We start from the raw sequence: 23,759 nt of genomic DNA on the forward strand, positions 1-23,759 counted from the left end.
TTCCAGAAAAGCAAAAATAGCTTTTCTCTAGCTTTATGTCAAAGAATGTAATGTTACTTAAGACCACTTGGCAGAGTAGTAGCTTCCAGTGTACAACATCCAAGGCTGGATTAGGTGCTTCTGAACATCAACGTTTTAGGGCTACCGTGGTCTGAAAAAAAGTAGCAGTGGGTCCTAGGGTCTCTTCTAGATCATGTGCTTGACATGGTCCCATGGTAAGTCTGGAGGCTGAAAGTGAGTAGTTTGTCCTTGAAATTAAACCACTAACATTTACTACCTCTTTTGTGATGATTTTCAGGACAGCACACAGGTCATGATAGTATATGTATATGTATGTGAATGTGTATATGATGTATATGTATATTATGTATATATACATATATGTATAAGTATATATATATATATATATATATATGGATAAATAAATATATATATATACATATGTGTATATACATATATATACATATATATATATGTATATATATGGATAAGAGGCAATTTTAAAGGTGTTTTAGATACTAGACCAGTGTACCAGTGATGGAATGAAGAAAGACTCTTGTTTTGATCTGATGACGAACACTCAACATCATGAGAACATGTATACCTTCTCTCTCTGTATATGAGCAACAGATGTTGATGCTTTACAGAGTATTACTAGTTCCTGTCCTTGAAAGGGTGCCTTTGAATTCAACTCCTCAGTGCTCTTTTCGAATTTCTATACAGCATTTGCTAATTAGTTTGTGGTTTGGAGTATTCTTGTGCCTTGGAACTTGAGTCTATGTTAATGAACAGCGTCTCCACACAGACTGACACTTGAGCAGAACCAGGATATCAAATGACTGTGCACCACCTAGTGGAAGGTTACTTAGAATAATTTCAAACAGAAGAATGAAAAGGCAAGAAAAGTAGATTTGGAATTCAGAGCGACTTGACAGTAACCCACCCCCCCCATTAGAAGTTACTTTTTACCTTCATTTTTGTGTGTGTGTGTGATTTCTTGTAGTCAGAGTACATTGCCTGATAGATTCAGAAGCAGAGAAAGACACAACATAAGTGTGAGAACTATGCCTATATCCCACAGAGTTAACATCCATTTGTGCTTAATGGACAGACACATGGGAAGAAGCCATAAATCCTAAGAACTGGGATGAAACTCTTTCATTTATAAGTAGCAGGACAGACTAGGGCCATAAGCTAATTGCAACTGACTTGGCTGTCCAGCAATAATGTTGATTTATACAGAGTAGTAACGAGGTAACTAGATGGAAGTAGGTGTTGTTTTGTCTGTCTGTCTGTTTGCTTTACTACTTTCTATTGTGGAACAATAGTACTCAACAACTGAGCTAAAGATTTTTAACAGTAAAACTTTCATGGTGAGACCAGAGAAAGCCAGACAAAGACTGTTCACATATAGTAATTACTGCTTCTGAGAACATTTAGAATTTGATGCCCATTCTCACACAACAACTAAACTCTTGGCAAATATTTTCAATCTACCTGATAATATACATAGTACAGAATCTAGCTCGAGCTGAAACTGGCGGGATAGTCTGCCTAGAATCCTTTTTGTAGACAGAACTGATGAGCCCCTGAGTAATTAGACCCAGTATTCATTAGTGGGTAACTTGGAAATCTCAGGTTCCTGGATTAAAATAAGATGTAGCATCAGCATGAAGAGAAGACTGAACTCCCACAGAACCCTCTGACACAGGTTACTACAGGAAGACACACAAATGTGATGGTGGCATCCATAGTTTGAGTGTTTATAACAGGTGAGAGGAAGGTGCTGGGAGCAGAGTTACAGACACAAAGAGAAATACACAGAGACACATGTGTCTGTGAGACACTTGTGTATGTGAGTCTCTCTCTCTCTCTCTCTGTGTGTATGTGAGTCTACGTGTGTGTGTGTGTGTGTGTGTGTGTGTGTGTGTGTGTGTGTGTGTGATGTAATTTAAGTCCTTGAACATCTTAAACACCCTTGTCAAATTTTGCATTTCTGACATTTTGTATGTTTTTTTTTTTTTTTGATTGAGGAGAACCTTACCTGGCCATTTCATTCAAATATCTCTTTCCAAGCCATTTGTCCATGAACCTGTAGACATCAATCACTTTTGTTACTAAACCTTCCAGGACCGACAAAGCTTTTGACTTTATTAGTTCAAGTCGGAATTGTGTGGCTTGTTCTAGTTAGAAGGAGAAACTGGATGTTAGCTAAGTGAACTGAACTTGGAAGGAGAAGCACTATGCTTTTTATTCATGCCAAATTTGTACCTTGCAGATACATGAACGCGGAGTGGAGTTATTTAGAAAAGGGAAATAAGAGGAAGGTCAGGGGAAGGAAGGGAGAGGGATGAGGGAAGGACATGGTCATAATATGTCAAAAACATGCACAAAATGATCATAATGAAGCCTATTGTGTAAAATTAATATACAATATAAAAAGAAAAGATTTTAATTTCTACATTATTTCTACATTATTCTTACATAAACCAAATTCACTTTGTATACCAATCATACTTTGGCTTATGAAGTTTTATTTAATTCATGAATATGGGTAAGGTGGCATCCATCTCACGATGAAGCAAAATGAGGGGCATTGTATTTTGAGGATTTAAACTAAAGTTATTCGTGAGCTTTAATAAGTTCGATACCTGGAAGTTCAGGCATCTTTCTTACCTTCACCATAGCTTTAACTATGCTTTCTCTCCCTCTGTGCCCCATTTCAATTCCAAATCCTCCCCCATAGCATTCAGAGTCATCTACCTTCCCACAGTTGCAGGGCAATGATCCTTTTGCTCAGGACTCATTACCACTCAGCTTTCACAGGACCTTATCCTTGTCCAGGAGGGGTCTATTGGACAGACCATGATCTGGCTTCTAACTCCCCAAGTCTACTCCATCCTGGTTTATGCCATGTTTCATGGCTTCTCACTGAATACTTTTTTTATATCTTCTTGCTTTGGCACACATCTCTGTTCTCCATTCCTGCCCCTAGTTTGTCTCCTGAGCACATTTTCCCTACTCTTCTGGTCCAGTCCACATTAGTTCTGGGAAGGCTTTCTTAATGTCTCCCCACTTTGTCCCATAAGCGTATGATAAGTGACTGCTTTTATCTCTCTTCTTCTAGCTTCATGATGGTTTCATTTTGCTTTTTTAAAGCCCGTGCATTTGCACGTGAGTCTCCAGACACCATCACAGGATGAAGCCTGCAGTGCAAAACTTTTGTAGCATGAGGAATTAAAATCTATCTCTTTGAGGATTTTCAACACATGGATTCAAAGATGAGGCAGACTGGAAAACACTGGAATCAGGAGAGAAACATCTGCTCTTCTCCAGATGCCTCATGGTTCCTGGGCTTCAGATCACTTCTGATTTTTTTTTTTTTCTGAATTAAGGGAATGGTTGATGGTCAGTAGAGAGGTGAAGGGAGAGAAGAGGAGAGAAGCAAGACCTACACCAGGCACCCTCTACCCTATCAGGCCCATTGATTTGGGCCAAAATGTATTCTTGGCTCATCTCAAGCTGATCAGTAGCAGGATTTCCGATGGAGGAACAGAAACTTACATTTTTCATTCTTCAGGAACCTACTTCCTGTTTGCCAAGTGACTTCCCAACTGACATTTACCACATACCAAATGCACAGATTGTGTGCCCTCCCCCATCACCCTAAACTTCCAGGGTGGTCCAGTTCACAGATGGGCAGATGGAAGCAGAGCCCTGACTCATGACTCTGGCAATATGGAGTTTTCTTTACAACCCTACTCCTGCCCTGGCTCTTGATAATCTGACCTTCTCTTCTCATGGATGCTGTCACCACCACTCCCCAGTCCCCTGGCTATTCCCTCTCACTTATCTCTAATGAAAACCGTCTTCTTACCCATGGATCTTTTGTTTTGGGTGGCTTTTCTGAGCCCTTGCTTACATTATAGTTCTCTTAATGAGGAACCTTTTCATAGATTATCTTTGGTCTATTTCTAACATTATAAATTCCATACTGATTTGCACTAATCAATTCCTTTGTGAGGATATGGAATAACAAGTCTTGCAGTCATTTGAGTATGAGGAAGAAAGCCCTTACATTTTGGAGGGAGAGAGAGGTGTGAAAACTGACTCGCTGGTCCTTGCTCCCAGAAGTTTACTCTCAGAAACCTATGGGCTTTGGCCAGGACTTCTGTTTTTCTTTTGAATGTGATGTTTTGCCTGCATAATATATTTATACATCATGTGTGTGCCTGATGCCAGCGGAGGTCAGAAGAAGGCACTGGATCCACTGGAAACTGGTGTTATAGATGGTTGTAGGCCACCATGTTGTAGGTGCTAGAAACTGAATCAGAACCCATTAAAGAACAGTCAGTTCTCTTAACTACTGAACCATCTCTCTAGCCCCAGGACTTATTTTTCTTAATAAGAAGAGTAACTTACTCATTTGTGATTGTACTGGCTGGTTTTGTGTCAACTTGACACAAGCTGGAGTTATCACAGAGAAAGGAGCCTCAGCTGAGGAAATGCCTCCATGAGATCCAGCTGTAAGGCATTTTCTCAACTAGTGATCATGAGGGGAGGGCCCAGCCCATTGTAGGTGGTGCCATCCCTGGGCTGGTAGTCCTGGGTTCTATAAGAAAGCAGGCTTAGCGAGCCAGGGAAAGCAAGCCAGTAAGTGACATCCCTCCATGGCCTCTGCATCAGCTCCTGCTTCCTGACCTGCTTAGGTTCCAGTCCTGACTTCCTCTGGTGATGAACAGCAATATGGAAGTGTAAGCTGAATAAACCCTTTCCTCCCCAACTTGCTTCTTGGTCATGATATTTGTGCAGGAATAGAAGAAACCCTGACTAAGACAGTGATATTAAATCATTTTTATTAGACAGCTTCTATCTAACCTGTACAACCATACCAGTTTGCAATATATTTGTCTTTCTTGTCTTTGAAATTTGAATTATAGCCTTCTTTTCCTAAATCTTTCTGGCAGTCTGCAGATATTTTAAATGAGATTACTTAGAGAACCAGGCACAGTACTGCACACCTGTAATCTGTGTACTAAGGAGACAGATTTGGGAGAATAGTTAATTCAAGAACAGAAGGAGCTATATAACCAGTTTGAAGCCAGACTTGGTTACAAAATTAGACCATGTTTCAGTAAATGAATGAATTAATGAATGAATGAATTATTCAATCAACCAATTTAATTAAGTTTAATTAAATCCAGACTCATCTAACTCATGCAACAGCATAGTAGCCACAGCTGGTTTCATGGACAAATGAAAAATGATCTGAATTGAGTGCCTTCAGTCCTTTTGCTTGAGTTCTGAGACTCAGCATGAGGCTACTGAAGAGCCCTGTGTTTGTTTTTTGGCTCCACTGAAAGCTTTATCTTATTCTATTCCTCCTCCTACCTTCTGTCTGCAGGGCAGCAAGATGTTCATCCTTAATCTTGAGCTTGAACTCATTTTTCCTTTCTATTTCAGCTAGTTCCTCAGGCGTCATTGTGACGGGACTGACTTCTGCCACAGGAGGCGATTTACCTGAAATATAACTGAGGTGTGGTGAGTAAGTTGCCAGAATACGAGTATATGGACATGAATCTTGGATGACATGACTACAGGGCAAAATGTGTACAACTAGAAATGGTTGGGGATTTTAAAACAAGAAACTTTAGGCCCTTGAGGTGGAAAATGAAAGATGTCTAATCTTTCATTGAGAATTTTGTGAGCTTTCTGAACAGCATCATAAACAAAACATGGTGTGTTACATTGTACTAAAAAGAACAAGGCATATGGCTTGTACAGACGTGATTACAGAATTTAAAAAGTAGTAAAATCAAGGTTGAGAACAAAAACTGGCAAAGCTCATCATATTGTAGTTGACAGTAGATATTAGTCTCTTGGAGAATTACCACTTCCTAAGGAATTCCTTAAATTTGAAAGTGATTATTAGCTTTGTTATTTTTTTTGTTGTTGTTGTTTTGCAAGACCAACAAATAACTTCATAAAGATATGGGTTAAACTTAGTGTTGTTCAAGATTATGCACCCAAAATTAATTATCCTTTAATTTGGGCCCACCTACAAGTATTTCAGTGGCTACATAAACTAAATAGAAACTGAGAGTCTGTAAATGTTTGTGGAGAATCTACCCAGGCAATGTGATCCTATTTTAGGCCCAAATTGTGAATTTCTACACAGTTCAGTAATTATTCTTGACGGTGTGGTCACAAGAGGTGTAAATCATATGAGGGACAAGGAGGTAGACTAAGGAGCTGTGAGGGGATTTGTAAATTTGCTGTACTAAGAGATGAAGGTATAGATTGAAAGTAAAGGACTTAGCCTCTGCATTTGTTTTATCATTGACTAATTGAAAGATTGGACTTGGCCACGTACTCTATTAGGCAAATCTTCCCTCTAAGTGCTGAAATGTTTACTTATTAGAACATGACATAAGCTAAAGTGGCATGGTCTTCAGCAAATTATCTCTCCTTTGCTTTCAGGGTCATCACCACCCTTTATTAGCCCTCAGTGCTTCCCCCTCCTCCACAATATGTGTTTGGCATCCATCATAGAATAGGTCCCAACAATCGGTTCATAATAGACACACACTAGCAGTCGGTCACTGGGGAGATTTTCCCTATGTGCTTTCTACCTTTCCTTTCTTGACTCAAATTATATAAAAAATGTTCACATCTAAGGTAACATTCAGTGCTGTTGCTTCAACTCAGTTGGAGGTGGTATGTCTCTGCCTGTTTTCTTTGTTGCCCTTCCTCCATGACTCTGAGGCAAAGATTTAGGTAGGTATGTTCCAGTAGAGAACAATTGCTTAGATTCAAGTGCCTCTGAGAACCAAAAACACAGAGCTTTTGATTTCTACATCAGGTATTAGCCCCTCTGTACAGACATCCCAGGTTATGAGTCCTAATACAGTTAAAGCTGCCTTGAAAACAATTTCTGGTTGCAGCTGCTATTCACTAAAATGAATTAGGTTGTGCTGATATGCAGTGTGGTTTGCCAACTACAACCACAGCCCATAGCCACTTGGGTCTATAGTTTAAAACGATTACTAGCATTCTAGTGGCTTAGAGGTTAACATGCCTGGCTAATGGTTTGTTTCCTACCAAGAAGAGGTTTAAAGTGACCTAGGGATCAGGTCCTAGTGCCATGAGTACCTTTTCCTTTCTTTTCTGCCTTCTTCTTGGGTGGTTCTTTCTCCTTCTTGGCTTTTTTATTTGTTCCTGACTGAGGAGACTTTTCTTTGGCATCTAGTTGGGGTGATTCTTTCTCTTCCTCTATGAGCCTTTGGTGAACTTCAGCAGTCACCTGTATGGTAACAGTATCCCAGTTAGCATGGTGTTCAGCAAATATAATGACCACTTGGATTTAGTCACTTAGATTCCACTAGAGATTCCTTCCATTGTAAACAAGGAACCCATCTTCTCGCTCTTCCAGGAGCACACAGTTCTGTGATGGGATGATTCAGCCCCCAAGGGCTATCCCCCTGCAACTGCCTGAAAGGAGGCTTTAATCTCCTTAATCCATGATGCCACAGGTTCATTTAGTTGTATCTCCATTGATAAACTAGCCTCTCTCCATTTTAGGCTTGAAAGCCATTATATAGTAAACATAAACTTGATTCAATCCTGTTTATGATTAAATCTATTTCTTAAGGATTAAGCTATGCCCAACCTGTAACTTTAACTGGGAATGCTTCTGTACTGCCCATCACAGGAAACAGGAACCATGTCTTTGTTTCAAAAGGCTGTTATTACTACTTTGCTATGAGCACCTTGTTATGACTACTTTGTTATGACCACCTTGTTACTACCTTGTTATGACCACCTTTTTACTAACTTGTTATGACCACCTTGTTACTAACTTGCTACAACCATCTTGTTATGACCACCTTGTTACTACCTTGATTACTACCTTGTTATGACCACCTTGTTACTAACTTGCTACAACCATCTTGTTATGACCATCTTGATATGACTACTTTGTTATGATCATCCTGTTACTACCTTGTTATAACCACCTTGTTATGACTACCTTGCTACTATCCTGTTACTACCTTGTTATGACAACCTTGTGATGACTACCTTGTTACTATCCTTTTACTACCTTGTTATAACTGCCTTGTTATGATGACCTAGCTATGATCACTTTGAAACCACGTTTTTGTTTCAGGAATGTTATAAACAATTTGTTGTGCTTATGTTCTGCTCTATTTGCCTGCCAAATCTCAGATTTGGAAACCCTCTGCTCCTAAACAATAAAAACATTTACCTTCCACATGTCTAAAGCTGATCTTCTGAACCCTGCTTATGGAGAAAAAGCTCATGTGCACGAATAATGAAGCTTTCATTAATTTGGCTATGATTTGTGTTGGTGGTCTTTCTTCTCACATCTGTCAGATTAACTACTTCTATAAATACAGTATTGGATTTTCTTCTAAATTTCTGTTATCTCTTGCCTTTAGGACAGGTTTTCCCTCCCCATATTCATTTCTGTTATGGTTTCTTTTCCATTGCTGTATTAAAAACACCATGACAGAAAGCAGCTTGGAGAAGAAAGGATTTATTTGATTTATACCTCCCAATGGCAGTCCATCATTAATAAAAGTCAAGATAGACTTTTGAACAGAAATAGTCCGGAACTACATAGGGACAAAGGAATACGACTTACTCCTTTGCTTCTCATAAATTGTTCTTCTTGCTTTCTTAACCAGACCAGAGCCATCTGCCCAGGGTTATGCCCTCTCATACCCATTAATATCCAAGAAAATTTCCAACAGAGTTGACTTCAGAACAATCTGATAAAGACAGTTTCCCAAATTATATTGCCCCCTTTGAGATGCCTCTAGTTTCTATAAAGTTTACAGAAAAACAACCAGCACATTTTCTTAAACCTTAATTTAATCAACCCTCTATGGATTCTTTTTTATATTTTAATCCTAATTAAATATTATCCTATGAAGTTGCAACATAACAAAGCATGCCTGTTTACATGTTGTGTCTGTGCCCTACAGATGACATGAGATACAATTTTCATGTCCCTAAAGCCAGTTCAGGAGAGTATAGGCTCTATATCAGTTGAATCATGGACACTTTTATTCTTAGTTTTCCGTTCTAACTCTTAACACCATCCTAGAAAAACCATTGCTTATGGACATAATATTTACTACCAGGGTAATGTCATAGTCCCTGGCTTCTTCTACCCTCTGATTTTCTGTGTCTCTATTAGGTTCTCTCTTTCCACCAGAAATGTTTTGTTTGTAGATGTGTTATAATTCCATGCTAGTCGCAGATGGGGAAACTCTGCCCTCACACTGAGGAGAGATGCAACTTTACAGGGCTCCCAGTCACCATCTGAATGAGGAAAATGAAAAAGAGTAAGGGAGAAACGTATATAAAAATATCGAGAAGGACCAGCTTCTTCAAAGGCCTTTGCAATTTTGTTTGCCAAAGGCTGGTAAGTTGCTGCCTTTTCCAGACTCCTGACATATACTTCATGCCTCATGGCCCAGCATATAACAGTCTTCAATTTCTCCATGAACATTAAGCCTCATCACCTGCTAATGGGCTTCTATACTCTCAGGCCTATTTGTAGGCCTTGCGGAAGACAATGTTAACTGATAGATTTTTTTTTTAATTGTAGTATGTCACAGGACAATCTGCCAGCAGCTCTTGAGAGATCCAGTAAAGCTACATAGAAAAAGCCAACTTGGTTGGCGTGCTTTTGATTTTTTTTTCCCTCACCACAGATGACTTTTTGATAAAAATGTATTTCGTGCTATCTACTGTACTTTCAAGTTCTCGGTAAAGTTGAAAGCATGATTGTTAAACAACATGCCCCTTTAAATTGCAAGCAATTCATTCTTTTAAATTCGTTCTTACAAAGTAGTATATGTTAGCAATTTCCTCTAAAATTGATTTATCTCCTTGGCAAATGACCTTGTGATGATGATGAAGGCAATGCTTATCATTAACAGGTTTTTTTTGTCCACTTTTCTCAAAGACCTCTAGATTTCTTCCAAAAATCAGCAAAATTTAGAATATATTCTTTAAAGTCACTTCTAAGGCTATTAAGGACTTCACAACATAATGGTTTGACATTGGAGGTGCTAAATACGACTTCTCTGAAATCATTACCTACCTATCAATTAGAAAGTTTTGCTGAAAATTAACATAGCATACAAAATGAGTAGCTGTTAGCAAAATTGCTCCTTAGGAAAAGGCTGAATCACAGTGCAGTTCATTTCAATTGCACCAATCTCATTTGGAACTGTTTACCTGTATCTGTTTTCTGAGTCACACCTCTCTCATTTGGAACTAAAAATTCTTTTAAAATGTTTGTTTTCTAACAAGTCACAGTTTAATCATTCAATGGTTTTGGTGCTAAACTCATGAATAACTATTTTTTTTTTTGTTCTGCCTTTACATATATGGCATTATATTTATAGAATTCGATTACAACATATAAAATCCCAGTTCATATATAACTCATCATCTAGATTAATAATGATAGTAAGTGATAACTTTCCTATGCTTGTTATGACACAGTTTTAAGTACAAAAGAAAAATACGCACTTTAAAGTATATTTCTAGCGAATGAACTGTATTTATACTTTCTAAAACATCTACATGGAGAGAGGTGTGGAGGGGGCATGTCTATAATGAGCCAAGTCATTAGGAGAAACATTAGAATCTACAAGGATAAGAAGAGCTCATGACTCATGAGCATAGAAGGCAGGGACTTCAGGAAAAGTCCATAAGCAAAAGCATCAACTAGCTTTTAATGACACAAAAACAAACCAAACAAATGAAACCTCAGAGCATCTAAGCAAGTACAAGAAGGAGGTACATATTGGAAGGAAAAGGAATGCTGAGATGGTACTGTAATGGTGCAGTGGAATGTGAGCAAGCCTGATCCTCTCAGTCAGAAGGCTGATAAGGGAGTAATGACCAGACGAAGCAGGACAGACACAGTCTCTGGGCATCTACATCAAGGTTTGAGACTCTATAGTGACTCTGGAAATGGCCATAGCATAATCCACTTACAATAGTAATAAGAGAACATGTCTGTATCTTATACACATTGTGTTATTTTAAAATAGCACCCTTCTACTAGGTCCAGGGACATCACAGAAGAGACGGCACAGAGTAGAAGAACTGTAGATGTGCAGAAAAGGTGACGTCTTCTGGATGTGACAGACCAATTGCATTCATGGTGAGTTACACAACAGTTGCCCAAGAGTGGGCCAGAAGCATTTCATCATGGGATATATAGGGGTCTATGTGGCTTGTCACAAGAGGGTGGCACTTTCTTCAGGGTTGCAGCCCCAGACAAGCAGCCCTTGCTTTGGCTGAGTAACTCCTCACCCACCTCCAGTCAACTAACTCAGACTGAACTGTAGTTGGGCTACAAACAAAAGAGAGTTAGGAGGGAGCCTCCTAGAGAAGAAGGCTGGCAACAGGGGGAAAGAGGCTATAAACTGGATAATATAAACAACTGAAATTCTTTATATAAGTATATGAAACTGATACATTTCTAAAGATGAAAATATTATTTTAAAATTTGTTCATTTGCTGTGTATGTATGTATGTGTATGTATGAATATGTATGTACCATGGTGTGTGTGGAAATCAGAAGATGACTTGTAGGGTCAGTTCTCTTTTTCACCGTATAGGTTTTAAGGATCAAACCCAGGCTGGTAGGCTTGGCAGTGAGCACCTCTACCCTGTGAGTCACCTAGCTAGCCCTTTGGTTATTTGTTTATTTAAACAACCTAATGATAATTATTTTTATTTGTATCTTTTAAAAGTATTAGCTAGTTGTAGATATATTTTGGATCTATTATCTTGATATGTGCTTTTTATTGCTTGTCCCAAATATTTCATCTACTTTCATATTTTTTGAATTATTTAATTTTCTTCCTTTTTGGAAATAACACAAAATAACCTTATTTATTTATTTGTTTAGTTTTAGGCAAAAACTAAAAAATGGATGACATTGTGAGGCTTTTAAAATAGAGATAGTAAAAAATATATTAAACAAACTCAATGTAAAATTTTTAAAAAGTTCATTATAGGTAAAGATTATCCCCAAACAAGATGTGCAATTCACTAGACAGGTTTTTCATCTTAAATTTTCCATGAGACTCATTTAATAGTTTCAAAGACATATACTACAAGAACCACCCAAGTCTACGTACCTTTCTAAGTTGGCCTTAGTTGTCCTCTGTAAAGTATTATAATGATTTAGAAAAAAATGCCATGCAGACAGTTTGAAGTTGGGAGGTCAAATAGGCTAATTGGGTTTTGTGTTTTCTTTCTTGACTTTGTATGGTATGTCTATGAATCATATCCCACACATTAAAATCAAAAGCAATAGTATCACATTAAAAAATTTAAAAATCCAGAGACATTACATTTTTGTTTTACCTAGGAAATAAAAAATCTGGCTATGCTGGACCTCATTATTAGGTGACCAAGTTGTCCAGCACAGAGTTACACATGTCACAGTCAACAAGGGTGTGATTTCTACAGGGCCGCCATTGTACCCTCCTTAACATTCTTCTGACCTTTAATCCTCTGTATTTGCTACATACTTTAGCACTGAAATGAATCTACGCATTGCCTCCCCTCTTACATAATTTTAAAGACTTGGTGACTATATCTCTTAACTTCCTACTTCTTTCAGGAAATATAATCCTTTAACAAACCCTTTAATAATATCTGAAAGACATGCATCATTTTACACCAAGACTATGGCTGTCATATAAATGTTACCCTTAAATGATGTTACCAATCATGCCACAGAAATAGTCGGCATAAATAGTTGACAAGAAATGCCAATGTAGGCACTGCTTACCATGTTGGAAATGGCTAACGAAGCCTGCTGCCAGGTTTCCAGTACTATCCTCTCATCTACTTCAAAGTTGGCTTCCAGAACTTCTAATGGGGGATCGGATATGCCCTTCAGTAATGCTCTTGCCTTTGGTTTGGTGGTAACATTTTCTGGAGAACTGGATATTCGAGGAACTAGAGGAATTCTTTAGGGAAAAGAAGAAATAAGCATAAGGGTTTCATTTAAAACAATTCTATTTCTGCGACTGTGTTAGTTTGTTCTTTTTTTTTTTTGTCTTGTTTTGTTGCTTTAATTCACATTTCCAAAGTTTTCCTAGAACTGATTGAAGGGGATATGACTGGAAAATGCTGCGTTTACATTGATATGGTCTATAGAAGCTCATTAATGAAAAGAAGCTCACAGAAGAAACAATAAGAATTTTTTTCAGATTTAGTTTCCAATAATTAAAATAGGAGTATTAGATAACAGGGATTATGAAGACAGATTATTCTTGTCATATTTCTAGGGTACACACTTTCCATGAGGGTAAATCAGAATGGCTGAAGTGAAATGAAACTTATTCAACTAATGAAACCTAATGAAACTTATTCAAGATGATCAGTATCACTTGGCATCCTGACATGAAAAATGGAACTAATATAAATCTGACTGGGGTTGTTAAACAGAGGTGATGATGCTGTAATTGGGGTAATACTCTGGTGAGAAATATATACAGCTTGGAGAAGAAATTAAGAAAAAAATAACTCCAAAGATGACTTGATTGATATTTTAACAAGAGAACAAGTATCAACAGCAAGAATAGCATTTGTTTTTATAGCACAGGGAAGCAGGGGTCTGGAACAGTGCTTTAGAAAGATAATTGTGAGCTCCAGAAAACAACTAGCTTGCTCTTGTTTGGAAGCATCAAGTAAACTTTCTTGAATTTAACACACTGATTTTCACAGTGTGTGGTATTTGGAATGAGAACGCCCCCTGTAGGGTCATATAATTAAATGCTTAATCCTCAGCTGGTGAACTGTTTGACAATTAGGAATTTGGGACAGGGTTGCTGGAGTATTTATGGGTTTGTTGTAGAAGGTGTGAAGTTGGGTTTTGAGGTTTCAAAAACACATGTCCGGACTAGTGTTTCTCTGCTTACTTTCTGCAGATCAGGGTAAGTATCTTTCAGCCACTGCTCCAGCACCATGCCTGTCTACTTCCTACCAGGATAGTCAAGGAGAAACCCTCTAAAACTATAGTGAAGCCCCTAATTTAATGAATGCTTTCCTTTTATGCTTTGGTCATTTATCTCAAGCAATTTAACTTCTATTATTAGGACAGTAACTACAACCCAGTACTTGGAACTCTTACAATCTACCATAACTATAAATGCAATCCACTGAAATGCATTCACACATTAAATTATATTTTAATGACAAATTGCTGCTAAATCAAAGCCATTCAAGTTTCAATAAGGTCATATAAGTGATCATCTCTAGACATTTTACATAGCATAACACCTTGCCTTGGGAGGCAGTAGTCATGGCATATCATTTAAAAAAGATTTTGGGTTTATGACCCACTGATTTTTAACCAGAATCATCTATCTGTATAGCCATGGGTTTTGAATTATCCACTGGAGCTTGGAGGATTACTGTTTGTCACAGAGTTGAAGAGAATGACTGTTCCTCCTGTAGAATCCATCAATTGCCAATAGATCAGCAAAAAAGGTAAGGCATGATTGAGTTCCTAACCTACCCATGATTAAGTGTGGTCTTGTTCAGACCCAGTACAGGCAACTGCAGCTCCCATGGGCTTGTCTTGGCAATGGCACATCATGTCCTGGTGGTAGCATTTTGTAGCCTCTCTGTCTCCTGCCTCTTACATTCTTTCCTCTCAGTCCTTCTGTAGTATTCCCTGGGCCTTGGAAGGTATGGTAGAAATGTCATGTTTAGGGTTCAGTGCTTATCCATGGTACTCAAGGAAGCACCTTGAGAACCAATGAGTCTCTGCATCATGGGAGGGATGGCTACAGTGTGAGGGAGCTGAGAGATGGATAGTGATAGTAATCAGAACTACGAGCATGTGACACTGCCTAAAAGCAAATTTAATCAGTAAAACAGAAAGGGGGTGTGGAAGTGAGAACAAACATGCATACATAAAAGCTCTATATTGAAATTATAGGTAATTGAGGAAGATGGGCTTAGAATTCATTCATTGGTAGTTCTGTCACTATCTTGAGTTATGAAATCAGGTATGGCACTTGAACTCCTAAGCCTTGCTTGTTAGAAAAATACAAACGTTATTATTGTGGTTGTCATCGTGTCTCATTCTTTCTCCACAAACACAACTGTTACTATGAAAATATTGTATTGCTGCCGTTCTTGTTATTTTAGGGATGTTGGAAGGAATAAGGCAGAAAAGGTATGTACAACTACTTAACACTTCCCTTGGTTCTTTCTGCATGTTACAGATTGTGGTTGACTGGGTGGTGGGTTGGTTGGCGTCCTGACTAACTATCCCAGTGGTTTTGCCACAGCAGTGATTTGAGGTTGAGATTGGTACAACGTTGCTCTGGAAAAAATAAGAACTGTCTGTTCTTCTACGGGCTTATTGTACAAGCCAGCATTAATAGCTTCCCCATTATGCCTGGTTTGCTTTTATGTGCTAAGAACAGAATGCACTGCCACTCCAGACACTAAAACTTGGTCACTTTTGGTGATTCTAATGGTTCCTACTGCCACTGGTCTTCATTATTGTTTTTAATTTCAAATTTTTCTTAGCAGCTTGCTCAGTGCTATTACTTGGGACAGGAAGAGGGTACATGCTCACCCTTTTGTGTATTTATACTATGATATGTGGGTCTGACCGAAATATAATATTAGATAGAAGGATATAAGCATGGGCAAATGGACCTTAGATCATTGCAGAATTAATGGAGTGATGCCTTAAGTTATTTTTGGAGCAAAGGGGAGATAAACAAATAAAGGGAAAACATGCCATCCTTTATTGAGAGTTTGGGGACTAGATTTTTAAGAGTTGCAATTTCCAGACAAGGTCTCATATACCTTGCTGATTCTATTTTCTTTGAGTCTCACAATGACCTCACTTTTACTAGAATGGAAATTGAGGCTTACATTGAGTTGTGGTAGCTTGACAGAGAAGCAAGTTATGTTATCTTACTTAAATTTAGTTGGTAAGCATTAGTAAGTGATAGATTCAGGATTTGAACCAGAGCTATCTGGTTTCAAAATAAATTCATTATGCTATATTGTGTTTATACAACTCTTATACTTATGTTTACTGAGCAAGGCCCTAGGCAAAGATTTTTTCATTCAATATAAGTTGCATAGAGCTCATATTCTTGGAGATTCAAACATAGCATTCGGTGTCTACATATTGTTCTGGAAATCTAAATTCTGCTAGTACCTTCATTTTTATATTGAGTTTTCTATTTTCTCATGCCCTGCTTAATGATCACCAGAAAATACTGTTTTAGTTTTTCTTATATTTTGAAACTAAATAACACATTTATACCTCAATAATTTGAACTCTGTTTTCAAGTGCTTTTTCTTAAGTCACAGAAACAAAGTAAAACCAGATCATAGCATTTAATGATGAAACCACACCATAGGGATCACTACCACTCCCCTGCCCTACCCTTCATTATGACATCTTCTTTATCTTCTACAGCCCCTCAGAGTCTGAGTTATTGTCCTCCCTCCCCTGACCTCATCTATTAACTTTATAATAATTTACTGTTTTTTATTGCAGATAATTTATTTGGCTAAAAATGTAATCTGTATTCATTCTTAGACTAAGTTCCCATTTCTGTTGGCAGTAATCTGATGTTTGGTTGTTAATAGATTTCAGTTTCCTGATGTCATGATCATATACTGCTGATGTCACGATCATATACTGCTGAGCTTTACTATTGCTCAGTTTCCTTGTCTATAAAAGAAGAATGACAATCCTCTCCAACAATTCTGTCTCCTCCCTCTCCCTCTCCCTCTCCCTCTCCCTCTCCCTCTCCCTCTCCCTCTCCCTCTCCCTCTCCCTCTCCCTCTTCTTCCTCTCCCTCTCCCTCTCCCTCCCTCCCTCCCTCCCTCTCTCTCTCTCTCTCTCTCTCTCTCTCTCTCTCTCTCTCTGTGTGTATGTGTGTGTATCTTTCTCTCTCTGTGTCACACACACTCGTGTACACACACACACACACACACACAGAGAGAGAGAGAGAGAGAGAGAGAGAGAGAGATAGAGAGACAGACAGACAGACAGACAGACAGACAGACAGACAGACACAGAATCAAGTTCTTTCATTTACATTCCTAATCCCTTACTAGAGATCTTTGGAACCAAATATATTTCTCAGTACAGAACTGATATACTGATATCCAGAGCAAAATCTTGTAGAAAATGACATAAAACAAACTTTACCTTTATAATCAAAGGATCAAATGTTAGTTACTAACAAGATAAACAATCATATTATGTCAAGTTAATATCACATCAGAGTAATTAAAAACAGTTCAATGTTTCAGAATATTTTGGGATTTTCATTCCCAAGAGAATAATTAATAATTAAGAAAATTAAGAAACGCAGTACTGTATGTTCAAAGCAATCCCAGTGTAACACAGTGATCTGCGTTACCTGAGCTGCTGTTCTGAAAGTTCTTTACTATCAAGCTGAACCAGTGGTATTCGAGTAAACTTCTTACTGTCTTCCAGTGGGATTTTGGATTCCATTGCTCTGTAATAATCTTGAAGGAGTCTTTTTGTATCTTGGAAACGGTTCACTTCTGCCTTTAATACAGAAAGTGGATATCAATGCCCAAATAAGATCAGACTACTCTCTATGTTTTTCCATAATATGTATGTATACAATAGATAGATTTTTAAAGAAATATTGGTTAAAAGTAATTTTCTAGAAAGAGCCAGGGTTATTTCTTTGTGCATAAAGTTTTTATAATTATTTTAAAAAGCAAATGACCTTGCACTTTTTGTGTTTACTGAGTGTGTTTCCAGTTAATCAGGTGACAGGGCTATACTTATTAATAATTGGTTTTAGAGGTGCTTTATTTAACCATTGAACTGACTTCCTTGTCCTAACAATAATTCAGCTATCATGGGGTGCCACAAATGCTACACATAGTAGACCAAAATAAAATCACACTAGGTTCTGTTCCTCTGGTACAATACAAACTATTTGTGGAAAACCCCACACAGAGCGAACAGTAATTCTCTCAGCAGGTGTTTGTTTCTTGCTTCATGTGAACAGGGTAGACATGACTCCTAACGTCTCTCCAGCCGTCTCTGCCCTGCTCTTCTATGGAAATGCTGGAAGAGGCCTTGAAGAACCAGAGCAGTGCGGAGGAGTTGGCTGTGAAATAAACGATCAGCAGATAGTCACATGCATGTATTGACTCCCAGTCAGTGCAGGTTTGCCCTGGCAACACACAGGGGCTGGGCACGATTTTTCCTTGATTGAAGAAAGAAGGATTATGTAGCATTTTTTTTTTTCAGACACTTGTGTAATGACAGTGTTTTCAGGAGCAGCTTGGAAGGTAAGTTTCTATGAAACCCGTTTTGGGCAGTGATTATCTAGCAGTTTCTGAGCTAATACAGGCGACTTTTTCAGTTCCTGACAGACACTACAGCTTCTGATTTTGAGCATCCTGGACAAAATATAAGCTGCCCCAGTGGTGTGTGGTTGTGCATCATCCCATCTATGTTCTTTTTCCCCGTGCTGAACTGAGAGTGATTCTCCAGCACATCCTCCCCTGGCCTTGATAAGGTTTATTGAGTAGTACCAAAGCTGTCTCTTACCTGTGAAGCTGAACTATTTGGACAATGTTGTTGAGCTAGTCGTGTTTCAGGACTGACTGTGGTCACACTCAGTTCCTTTCACTTACTAGGTGGAGTGTTGGGTTGATAGTGCCTTCCCAATTTGCCTCAGTTTCCTTATCTATGAAATGAGGATGACAACAGAACCTTTAGCATGATTATGTTGTCATAGTTTTCTGTGTTCTCCTAGACATCTCTGAGAGTATTGGCTGGGATGTATTCTGCTGTTTGAGTTTACTTTGTTGGTTCAATATATTAGAATAAGAACCCCAAATCTATATATTAATGAACCATTACAATCATACTATTCCACAAAAGTCATTTATGGCTCTGACTCATGAAAGTAACTCATGAACATCTGATAAGCCTTCATCACTGAATTGCAATAGCTTCTTCCATAGGCATTTGTTAAGACCTATTTACAATATTTTCCTGCTATGTGTTCAAACTTACACCTTGAGCTCTGCTCAAATGAGTTTCAGCCAGGTGGGCACTTTACCTAGCCCTAGGTGTAAATAATGCATGGGGAGCTGAGCACCCACCTTAATAGACTTAATAATGTGCTTAATAATGTCTCAGTATTGTCCTTTGGTTGAAACTTTAAAATCAATCTTATCTTCACAACCCACTTTGTAACATCCCTTCATAGTTTTCCTTCTTAAGGTAGCCTGATTTCTTTAAACCTACCATGTAGCTATAATATAGTTCTTCATCAATAGGGAATATACTTTAAGCTCTTTATTTAATACTTGACTAATATGCTTTAATATGCTTCATTTCTGTTTATTTGTATCTATTTGAGAATGTCTGAATTAGACACACCAGGAATAAATAATAGAATATTGATAACAACTATAATGAAACTAATATGAAGGTAGAATCTTTCAAAGAATTGGTTGTACTATATTTCATTTTGTTGGTATGGATATAAGATGATTGTCATGTCCATGCCACAAAAGAACAGGAACTGAATTGTTTAGGCATCACAACACACCATTAGAAACCAATACAAGGGCTACTTGAACAAAACCACTTCAAGACCACTTCAAAAAGTATATGATTCTATCACCTGGATAGATACCAAGCAAATGATGAGCAGGGAGAATATAGTGTGGACACAATGAAGAAACATCCTAAGATGCTTCCTACCCATCTCAAGTGAGGTGGGACAATAGATTGGTGCAAAACGAGGTAGCCAAAGATTTACCTCATCATGTTTGGCCCACAACCCAGCTTTTTCCTAAAGACTATGAGACAGGTTATTCTAAGCCATATGAGTAGACGGTCAGGGACCTGGATTTAAGTTACTCTAAACTGCATATTTCATTGTGGAAAAAGTTTCAAAAATCTAAGACAGTAAAAATAAATTAATGAATCTGTCAAATAAATTAATGGGCATATCAATAGTTTAACAAAGAAGCAAAACAGGAACAAAAAAGCAGACACAAACACCACACACACACATACACACTCACACACACACACACACACACACACACACACACACACACATCTGTAGTTAAGTGAAGGCAACTGAAACTATGAAAAGAAAAATCATAAGGTGGGAGTTAATTTAATTCCTGAGGGTTTTCTGCTCTTCAGGGTTCTGTTGACTTTTCAGACCTGCCCTTGGAGCAGGGATTGTCTGATACAAAGGCTAAAACTACTAGAGTTGATGGATCAACTGTTCAGAAGAGATTTGCCGAACACCTATGATGTCTAACTAATATCCCCAGAGATAATTTATCATTTCATAGGTACCTTCTAGGTTAAACAGTTATAATGAAAAATGACTCCCCTTCCATTATCCCCATGAACTACTAGTCTGTTAACAAAAATTAAGTACACAAAGCTTGGCCATGACAGCTTTGCCATCTCCTAAACATCAATAATTTTAGACAGACTTCTTTCAGACTCTGGACCCCTGGTCTCCCTCAATGTTAAGGAAACTGGTCCATTGTAAACATTTTCAAGATCTGAAAACTTTTGTTTTAAAGTACTTCTTATGGCAGACAGCATTTCAGGACTTCTATGTGATGGAAGGAAACTAATTTCTCATCTAGACAGGCACTTAGCAGGTGCACAAAACCACACGTTGGCACACAGATATACATAAAATTAAAAGTTTGAAAACTTTCAAGCAAACTCACTCCCTCATCCTGCATCAACCCTTGAGCTTTCAAAATCTGCATCTATAATTATTTTGTCTGGAGAGATCAAACAGCTAAAGGCTGGTCTGTTCTTTCTCTCCAGGTCCCAGCAATGGTACCCCTGGTTGTAATATAGCCCAGAAATGTTGGTAGAGCTAATTTCCTTGGCCATTGTGGTCAACTTTAAATATTGAGTCTCATCAGGTAAATATCCCCCACTTTCAGAAGCATCTCTGCAGTCTCTCAGAACTTATACAGGGATGCAGAGTGAGTGAATAGCTGCTTGAGATGCAATGTCTATGTGGTAGCTTGGCTGGGATAAAAACAAAACAAAAGAAAACACGTTTTGTTAGCTAATTTTTTCTTGGCAAGCCAGAGTGCGTACCAGGTAGAGAATGCATACCACACAGGATGGTCTGAGCAAAGCCATCTTAAGTGGACCCCCAACATTCCCCAAGGACATGGTCCCTGAGGAATGAAGTTGCAAACAGAGTCTGTGTCACTGTGTCTGGCTGTTCATACCTGCATGAGGGAAAAGAAGTGATTCATTGTTATTCCGATACAGTCCTGCAGCCAGCTCTCATTAATGATATCCAGCCTCTCCTGCTCTGCCTCTTCCTTCCTCGCCTCGCAGATGTCCCACAGGCGGTCTCGCAGATCCTGAGTGAAAAGAGAAACAGTGTTGGCTGTGCTTGAGAACTGTGCTCTGTACAACTTCAGTGTCATGCACCCGAGAGCCTTTGCTTCTGGAGATGTCGCCTGACAAGTTTGTGTATTAGATTCATTTATTCGGAGGGTGATCTCTTGTTCTCTCAGGTCAGAGGCCCACAAGTCTCACAATTCCATTTCTATCACATTTTTTTCATGGCTGGTCCTATTTGTGTGCTAGTTTCTTTGTTATTCACCATGTTTGGTTGAATACCACTTTATATGAACTTAAAAAGAAAACAAAACAAAAGCATTTATTATTGGTGGGGGGGAAAGCACACTCTTTCGTTTGAAATAAGGACATGAATTTGTTACTTATCACAGCTACAACATTGTTTGAGGAAAAAAAAAATGTTCATAATGAGATGATCAAACAACAGCTCAGCAGCATACTGGGCTGTGACCAGTAAGGAAGAATGGGAATGGGATAATGTATAACATCATATTTACACATAGTCATAGGCCTATAGTGTGGGCATGTCTTATTTGTTTTATAATTTATATATAAGTATGCCAGGATTGTACTGGTTCTGAGTATTGAGTTCTTCTTAAATGTGTTCTTGGCATATTATATTGGATTACCCATTAAATGCCTGTAGGCAACATTAGGGAGCTCATTTGTTATCTTTAATTTTATAAGAGGGTACTGGGTCCTAGGGAAGGCACTTTCCTCGGGTGAGTAAGTGGTAAAGCTAGGATGCGAATCCTTGAGCTCGAGTCATGTGCAGCGGCACTAAGTTATGCTCCAGAAGTGACATGAAGTAAGAGAAGAGTCAAGACAGAAAGTACTTTAGGATCTCAAGTGGCTGTCATCCTGTTTCTAGGAATAGATAGCCCTGAAGACATTTTGTCCTTCTGTCTTCGTGTGTCTGATGATGTTTCCTTGGAGAAGTAGTCTGATGAGGAGTTTAGGCACTGCCACTTAACGTGTTAAACTCTTGGCCATATTTCTTCAGCTATACAATGGGATTGTTACTGGTAAGTACCTAGGGTTACTGCTGTGTGGATAAAATAAGAGAGTGCCCGCAAGTAGTGAATGCTGAGCATTTAGAAGTGCCGGTTGCTGCGCTGTACAATCAGCATGGCAACATTTGTTGTGTGGAAAGGGGACAGAGGTGTCTGAGCTGCAGTAGTTTTAAAGTTTCATTTTCAAAGATCACATATCTATAAAATACAAAAGTATAAAATGGTAGAGCTGGTTTTTCAACAAACATTACCTATACCACTTTTAAAAAAAATGGGTGTGAAGCCCGGTGAGGTAACATGTCTAATCTCTGCAACTGGGAGGCAGTAGCTGGTAGAACCAGGTTTGAGGCTAGCCTAGTTTACAGAGCTCCAGGACAGTCAGGGCTACACAAAGAAACCCTGCCTTGAAAATAAACAAATAAATAAATGGATGTATATTAGCCTTATCCCAAACCTAACATTAGTTCTTCACAGGCATGAAAGGAGGCTTCTACCATGTACTGCTGAGATTCCACTGTTTAAAAGTCTTGTAGTATTTTTGATGAGGCTTATTATGTCCAAACATATCGAGCCTTTCTCAAGTAGAAACCATACTTTGGGTCCTAGCTTCCTTGGAGAAGCAATTTGATGAGGGGTTCTATGCACACACCTTAATAACAAAAGTTTACTCAGAAGATATGTGTTGGCTTGCTCCTACTCTCCTCTTCTTGTTAGCAATGTCTTTGTATATGGGTTGATAATTTAATTTTAATGTTTAATTTTCTTATTTGCTAAGTAGTCGAGGTATGTTTTTATTCTCATTAATTTTGTTCTCCTTCTTCCAAGTTTAATTTCTATATTATTTTTGAAGCTATGTTTATTTATATTCTTTTATGTATACAGAAAAACAATCAAACAAAGTAAATAAACTCACTAATTACAAACATGTATATTTCTGTAATTTAATGCTGACATCTTTCAGGAACATCTTAAAATATCTGCCTAGCTTTCTATAAACATTAAAATGACATCCACATCATAGTTACATATTTTAAATATTTAAAAGTAAAATGTGAAATTATAAAAAATAGTAAAAATAATGGTGAAGCTATATTTAATATTAGGTTGGAGTATTTTAAAATTGGCCATAAAAGACAATATAATAAAAATTTCTAAATTACTTATAGAAATACTAAAACTTTCTGCATAAAAACTCACTTTAAATAAGCCAACATAAAACTTGGAATATATTTACAAAACATTATGAATGAATGATATTTATCCAT

At 38.0% G+C, this 23,759-nt stretch overlaps 1 protein-coding gene across 1 annotated transcript in view; it reads right to left on the minus strand.

Annotated features, from left to right (window-relative positions):
- The window catches only part of SPEF2 (sperm flagellar 2), a gene marked incomplete at both ends in the record, with an annotated part of 153,734 nt that overhangs the window by 32,133 nt on the left and 97,842 nt on the right, over positions 1-23,759 (minus strand). The window contains 6 exons of the mRNA XM_080933724.1: positions 2,045-2,183; positions 5,392-5,520; positions 7,153-7,303; positions 12,854-13,034; positions 17,478-17,629; positions 21,343-21,480. Of these exons, the coding sequence (XP_080789850.1) occupies positions 2,045-2,183; positions 5,392-5,520; positions 7,153-7,303; positions 12,854-13,034; positions 17,478-17,629; positions 21,343-21,480 (890 nt within the window). The remainder of the gene's footprint in view (positions 1-2,044; positions 2,184-5,391; positions 5,521-7,152; positions 7,304-12,853; positions 13,035-17,477; positions 17,630-21,342; positions 21,481-23,759) is intronic.

This window comes from Micromys minutus (genome assembly GCF_963924665.1).
Source record: "Micromys minutus genome assembly, chromosome: 20".
NCBI lineage: Eukaryota > Metazoa > Chordata > Mammalia > Rodentia > Muridae > Micromys > Micromys minutus.